The 7,815-nt window shown below is 30.1% G+C and overlaps 1 protein-coding gene across 5 annotated transcripts; it reads left to right on the forward strand.

The window, feature by feature from the left end:
* The first annotated feature begins 270 nt into the window (after positions 1–270).
* On the forward strand, positions 271–6,931 carry LOC113403952 (solute carrier family 66 member 2). Of its 5 annotated transcripts, none has more exons than XM_026644629.2 (6): positions 271–666; positions 1,145–1,281; positions 1,737–1,862; positions 2,491–2,707; positions 4,120–4,252; positions 5,373–6,931. In XM_026644629.2, exons 1-6 carry the CDS (start codon positions 464–466, stop codon positions 5,427–5,429), a joined length of 873 nt encoding a protein of 290 aa, XP_026500414.1. In that variant the 5' UTR covers positions 271–463; the 3' UTR covers positions 5,430–6,931. The 5 variants fall into 5 exon arrangements, with proteins under 5 accessions (XP_026500414.1, XP_026500415.1, XP_026500416.1 ...); XM_026644630.2 differs by having other exon boundaries at positions 1,785–1,862; XM_026644631.2 differs by lacking the exon at positions 1,737–1,862.
* The last annotated feature ends 884 nt before the right edge of the window (positions 6,932–7,815 follow it).

Raw genomic sequence — 7,815 nt, forward strand, 5'->3', positions numbered from 1 at the left:
TTTCTAAATATAAACGTGAAACATTCAATTTTATTTTCAATATTAAATAGAATCATTTGAAAAAGTATCAGCAATAATATCCAGTATATACGATATTATTTACTATTATAATGGAATTGATGAGTGAAGAAAAATAACTTATTTAGTGCAGATCATTATGGTGCCTTTGCCCTATCCAGAAAGAAAGAGGTAAAGAAGAAATCGGTAACTCTTCTCTACAATTGTCAATTGAAATGAAAATAGGTTGACACTTGACTATTTCTTCGTTGTCACTTGTCAGTTTTGTCATTCTTCAATCATAATTCGTAGACCAATCTTGTACGAAATTAATTTAATATGGATAAAGTGCGTGTTTGAAATTAATATTGGATATGAATGGAAAAATGTTTCTTTTGCGTCTATAGCATAAACAAAGCCCACACTATTCAAATCTACATTAAATAAGGAAAATACTTATATCATAATGGATTGGATAATATCTGATGAGTTGGGGCTGACGGTGGGACATTTAGTGGGTTGGGGCGCAGCTTCTGCAATGATTGTGGGTGGTGTGGCACCTTACATTCCTCAATATAGGCAAATTAAAAAGACGCAAGATGCCGAAGGATTTTCTCTTTATGTTTGTTTGACTCTTTTGATAGCAAATACCCTACGTATATTATTTTGGTGAGTTATTTTTTGTAATAAATCGGTAATGCGTAAAATTTTAATTAACTATTAAAACATCTTTAGATTATCTTTTACCTAAGATATATTTCTATGTCTACCTCTATGTATATGTCTATGTACAATAAACAAAAGATTTTGCTATGAAGATTATTTGCTTTCTGAACAGCTTGTGTAAATATTTAATTTTGTAGGAATAATGACAAAGTAATTATAAAGCATTATGATCAACCATTGTGATTATGCCTCTATATCTATCTATAAAAATATTTTAAAGTAAACAAAATATTCAAGGCAAAATGTTATATACTTTATAGTACACTAAATATGTATATCTTTGCTATTGAAAAATATATTTATTTTGAGTTATAGGTCCTTGGTGTCATCTATTTATGAATAATATTAATGTTTCTTTGTTCTTTTGTAATTTTATAATGTCATTCTTAATGCCAAATGTACTTAGTGACAATAATTTTAGGTTTGGCAAACGCTATGAGTTGCCACTATTAATACAAAGTATTGTAATGAATGCAACAATGTTTGCAATGATCCACCTCTGTGTGACAGTAAGGAAAAAGAACCAAATCATTAGAGCAAGGGAAAGAATTTTCACAGGTAAGTTAAACAACAATATATAATGCATGAGTGTTATATACTGTTTTGGGAAGTAAATACCGGTTGCTATATAATTTAGTGTTCCTCATACTATCAAAAGTATGGCATTTATTTTAGTTTTAATTGTATATAAGAATATTATGCCTGTAGAATGTTATCTAACCATCTCTTATTGGTTGCGGATATTGAATAACATATAAAAAAAGAAATTGTTTAAATTAATCTAATTAATTATTGTAAATTTAATCCATCAATATTTTAATATATTTCAAATGAAACTTTTCTATATTTATTATTTTTTTTATTTTTTATTTTCTGCAAAATAATTTATTTTTGCTTTACTGTTTCTAAACTTTATCTTGTAACCATTAATTTATGTGCACATTTCATTTCTTTGTTATTTGTTAATATTATTTTATGTTTTATTTGGTGGATGGTGTGAATGGTGACATTAGGTGCAATATTCATGTTATATATACTGTTATGTTGTGTAAATGGCTCAGCTCAGCCAGACGAAACGGCACACTGGTTGGGACAGCGAAGCGGCATAGTAGGTGGCGAGAAACCGCATCGCTTTTACGGTGAGTAATATATTGTATAACATTTGTGTTGTCCAGCAATTTATTTCACATTTTTATTTCATTTATCATAATTTTTTGTTGCAGTTACAACAGTCATGTTACCTACTTTGGGCTTATTTTCATAGCATTTTTGGTTGTTGTGGTGCATTATCATCATGAGAATTATAAGGGCAATGCAGTTTTTTTTGTTTCTTGTGTCCGTTGAATTGGTTTCCTCTTTTATTATACATTGTGTGTGAATGTCAAATGGAAATACGTTATTAAGATTTGTATGCCTTTTCTTAAAATTAATTCATATTATTGATAAGTTTATTAACAATTTTTTAATCATCTTGTATTTTTTACTAACAGCATGTTGTTCTATATGTAATCATTCGTATGAGATAATTGTTCTAGTAATTATCACAACTCAAGGAGCAATGACCGGGTCACTGGTATTTTTGATATCTTATCTATAAATGTCAAATTCAATGATACTTCCTACTAGTACTATTGCAAATTAAATTATTCTTATTTAATTTGCAGATTTATTTATTATACTTAATATTAAAAACTCTATTGCAATGTATGTCGGTGAGAATATTAAATAAAATATTGTATAAAAATATGATTATCAATTTTCTTACAGATATGGACAGAAAATATTTCTGGGCGTGGACGGATTTTCAAAGCTACGTCGATTGTATGCTAGTATTCTCAGTCCTAGGGGCAGCTTTGACATATCTGCTAATAGAGTTCTCACCATTTGTTGAGCTAATTGGCTTCCTTGCTGTCTTCACCGAGGCTATGCTCGGCGCGCCACAGATAGCGAAAAATCATCAGAACAAAAGTACAGAAGGAATGAGGTAATAAATAGTTAACACATATAATTATCATTCAAATCGCAATTAACTATACAAAAGCGTTGATATACATATATTATGTATGTATTTAATTTTGAACGCGTCCTACTTCCGCATAAAATATATATTGTTTCGTGTCAAATATATGTCCTTGACTTTTATATGTCATCTATTTCCCGGTTTTTTATTCTGCAAAGGTCTTACTTTATGGCATGGGTAGGCGGACGTGCAAATAGGTCACCAGATGGCATAAGTAGTCACCTCTGCTTAATTTATATAAGCAGAGGTCACTACTTATAGTCACCACTGCTTATAGAAAATAGGCGCCGTTTGAAAGTTCTTAACCATTTCTTAAATAGCCAATGCGTCGCCGACGTTAGGAACTGAGATGAGAGTAGAGTATACATTCCCTTGTGCCTGTAGGTACACTGAAAATTTAGACGTTCAATTCAAATTTGATATAATAAGTATTAGAAAATCGTTTGGAATATTCTATGTTATTAGAATGTAAAGTTATTCTATTTTATATTATTTTTGATGACCTCCACGGTCGAGTAGTGTGTACACCGGTTTTCATGGGTACGCCACTCCGAGGTCCTGGGTTCAATTCCCGGCCGAGTCGATGTAGAAAAAGTTCATTAATTTTCTATGTTGTCTTGGGTCTGGGTGTATGTGGTACCGTCGTTACATCTGTTTTTCCATAACACAAGTACTTTAGCTACTTACATCGGGATCAGAGTAATGTATGTGATGTTGTCCAATATTTATTTAATTTATATCTATGGTTTGCTTATCTGTAGTATCTAGTAACATTCCGTAACTGTCCCACTCTTAGGCAAAGCTGTCCTCTGCTCCTCTAACGGTTCATATTTAAAACTTCTAGAGAAGATGGTTCTCTAATTAGGATTTTTTTTTTCACATGTGTCAGAATTTTTTTACCAAACGTGCACAGTTTCTTTCATCACATACCACAACATGAGTTGTAAACACCAATTAACACATGAAAACTCAGTATTCTAATAGATAACAGGTTCCAGGATAACTTATGTCATTTAGCATGTAAACGATCGGTTTTTATTTATTTTCAGAAAAAGCACTATTTTATTTTTGAGTTTTATAAACTACGTATACAAAGATGATAGGCTTGAGATTTTCTAATAAATTTTAAAGTATGTTAAATACTTCTAAAGTAATATAACATTTAAATACACGAACCTTAACTTTAACTAACTTTAGTTCATGGTTGATGTTTAAAACTGGTTCGGTGGTGACACATTTTCATTTGAAACGTGCTGGTTTGGTATCACGATACTTATTATAAACACTCACTCTTCAATTAAGATTCACGTGATCAAGTAGTGGCCATTTCTTTAACACAGATAAAATATAATGTTTGTTTTTTTTTTTTTTTTCAGCGTGAGTATGGTGATAATGTGGACATGTGGAGACTTATTCAAGACTGCCTATTTCGTTATTAGAGAGGCTCCGACACAGTTCTGGGTGTGCGGGGCCCTCCAAGTTCTACTAGATATTGTTATACTTTTCCAAGTAAGTGAAGATATTTATTACATACGAATACATACATTTATTATCTTAATATATAACAAATGGTCGTACATAGGTTTGTTCGAAATTAATAAATTACGACATATTTTGATCATCATATAAATGTATATTGTGTCATATACCTAATAGGTTTGTTGTCAATTTGTACGAGTATGCTCGGGCATAATATTTGAGCTTTGCTAGTATAGTATAGTTTTCGTAATTTTCTTTGAATTCGTTAACTTATTTTGCAGTTTAAAAACGTAAAAAACGATAGCTACCAATATCTAACCGCAATAAAATATTCATTAATAATTATTACATTTAAAAAGGTCATCTTATTGTATATAAAAATATATTTAAATGTTATTGGTTTGATAAGGACGTAAATGTGTCGTTGGCCTTTGTAGGTTAGCAAATTACTCCGTATCGTATATTGGAAGGCATCGCTCAATTTATAATATTATTGATTGTTACATTTTAATGCTTTTAAATCCTACAATTTATTTATTTCACGAGAAATCTGAAATAAGGCAAGTCTTCGATTAAGGATAAATTCTATTGACATGCTAAATTTGTAAACATAGTATTACTTTGACATGACATTGTGTCAATAAATTTTAAATAAAAACAAAATCAGAATCGAAAGAATTACAATCTAATAATAATCAAATATCGAAATACAGATATTTGATTAAAAATATCTAACTCGAATTGTTTTTAACTTCTTTAATTTGGATATTACTTTTTTATTTTAAAAAACACAGAATATAGAAAAAAAAAATGTTTATCGTGTTTATAACTATATGAGTATGTACTGCCATTGTAGAGTCACTGGAAAATATTACAGACGTAAACTCTTTCCTACATTATCGGATTATCCAAAGTCCTATGAAATCTACTAACATTATTAACGCGATGGTTTGTAAGGATGGGTGAATTGATCTTTGTTACACTTTCTAGCAAAAACTACTGAATGTATTTAAATTAAATTTTGAATAGAGAAAGCTTATACCCTGACTTAACGCGTAGGCTACCTAACATTTGCACCCTCCCCTCACACACGGACGGAAGCTAGTCTGATTCAATCGTGTGTGTGAGTTTTGACCGTGCGGCCGCGCAGGTGTGGCTGTACCGCCACAACACGGCGGCGGCGCGGCGACTGCGGCGCGGCGACTAGCAGTGGACGGAGACCGACTTATAGCGCTCACTCGGCGCCCTCCGCGCTCTCTCGGTGCCTGCCAGCTGTCCGCGTACATTATGACGAACGCTCTGCACGGGACACTATCGTTGTGTACATTTTAAAATTATAAATCGACGTTACTTTAGAGTATTGTGCTTTTGACGTATATTTGAAATCTTTTTTGTATAATGAAATGACTATTCGAGTCATCAAAGGTGCTGACGGGCTTTCTTAGTTAAATTTTTTCCTATATTATATTGAAGATAAATTTCGTTATCATAGAACGTTATCTCTAAGACATTATGTAATAGATGTATATTCTGCTATTAAAAATTGGGTCTTTAAAATCTGTCGACATTTTATTGCACTAAAAGTATTAGATGGACCGCACTTTGAATCCGATTAATAGAAGAAGAAAACTTTAAATCTTGCTGTTGTACTAGTTTTTAAGAATTAAAGACGCTGTGAAATGCATTATTAAAATTGTGATAAAACTATTTCGAGTACAATGATTGATGCGTTAAATTCGCATTACACGTAAATCGTTTGCTTATGTTGAGATAGAAAACTTGGCAAACTTTTGAAATAAAAAGTTTGTTTCGTAGTCAAGATTCAACACTGTATAAAAAAACGATATATTTTTTTAATTTGCTTAAATTATGAAAATAGTGTTGTGGGGCTTTTGTATGTTTTGAAACATTATGTTAAGTAGTTGAAGTATTAAATTATTCATACTGGAATCTAACCTAACCTAACCTAAACCATAACAATGCAGTATTATTGTGCCTACAATATTAATTATATTGATTATATAATCACACATTCGACCACCCTTGTAAAATATACTTCGTGACGAACTCATAAAAGTGTCAATGATTAACACTGTTCTGCCAAATACTATACTAAAAGCTGTGTGGCATTTATCTTGTTAGGTATTTTAGTATGTATAATTTGTTTTTCATGAAGCTAGATAAAAAGCATAAGAGACTTTAATATATTGTTTTAGTGTTCTTAAGTATTATTTGTGATAATTATTTTTAGTTATAGTTGTCACCGGTATGTACAAATTTATTTTTAATATATCATTATGCTGGCACCACACATTTGACAATATTCACAAGTATAATACCATAAATATGAGTATTAGCAAAGGTATGGTGCCGGTATTACAAATATGCATTAAATATTATTAATAACGTATTATATCAAAATAAATTGTATTTCATAAAAATATTTACCTACTCATATATTATTATTATTTGTTGATTACATTACGCTCATTTGTATTAAAAACATATCCTCTAGAGAGAAGGTTATAATCATCAAAAATTGACCGTTTGACTTTGTATGGCGCGAAAAAGAACCAGTACTACCCTCACGATCGTAGTATCGCTAGTGTGTGAAAGCGCTAGTACTCATTCAAATCTCAATAATATTTGTGGCGCCATGTAAACAGCCTTAGTGACCTTATCATACGTCATCTAAATTCAGACAGAAAATTGAGAGACAGACAAAACTCGAGCAGACAGTAGTTTTCTGCTACCAGTACAGACTTTGAAAAAAGATATTGACCACACAGTCACGTTCTTTCTTTTTAGAGACCAGTTTCTTTTTAGATCGACCCGATCGCCAAGTTTTAAAAATCGATTGACATTGATGCGGTATTGTATTATATAAATACTTCACTTGACATTTGTAAAAGGAATTGTATCGATTCCGATAATACTTTCAAAGATATTTTATATTTAATTAATATATATTGTAAATAAGTAATTTTTTTAAAATATGTAATGGCAACTATTTTATAAATTATTCCATGTTGTTAATTTGTAACTATTTTTAATGTAAACATGACGTTACTTTGTATGTTTTTTTCTAATTTGTACTTTAAATTATAATCGTTGTATTTTATAAATTGTACCATTGATATCTAGAGCACAACAAAATTACATTTCATCATGCCGTTTAAATTCTTTGGATTTTTTTAATGCTTTTAATTGCTTCGTATTAGGTATATTATTTAAATCCGAATAATTGAAATCAAAATTTCGATTTTGGTTAAATGTCGTAAATAGAAAATAGTTTTAAAATATATAAATAAATATATTATATGTTTTTTTCTGATTTGATTTAATTAGAATCTTTTACTTTTTTTTTTTCAATTTTAATTGCATAATCATAATTTATTAGGTTTGTGTACAAATTAAAACTCATAAATTTTTACTTCATTGTTCAAGTAGAAAATATAAAATGAGTTTCAAAAATGACTGTTCTAATGTTAAAATATGTAATTATATATTTAAATTGAGAGAATTCGTTACGCGACAAAACATATCATATTAATTTCATAAATACATTTAGATAATATAAATGTTGGGACCGA

The sequence above is a fragment of the Vanessa tameamea genome, chromosome 4, assembly GCF_037043105.1.
Source record: "Vanessa tameamea isolate UH-Manoa-2023 chromosome 4, ilVanTame1 primary haplotype, whole genome shotgun sequence".
In the NCBI taxonomy this organism is placed as follows: domain Eukaryota; kingdom Metazoa; phylum Arthropoda; class Insecta; order Lepidoptera; family Nymphalidae; genus Vanessa; species Vanessa tameamea.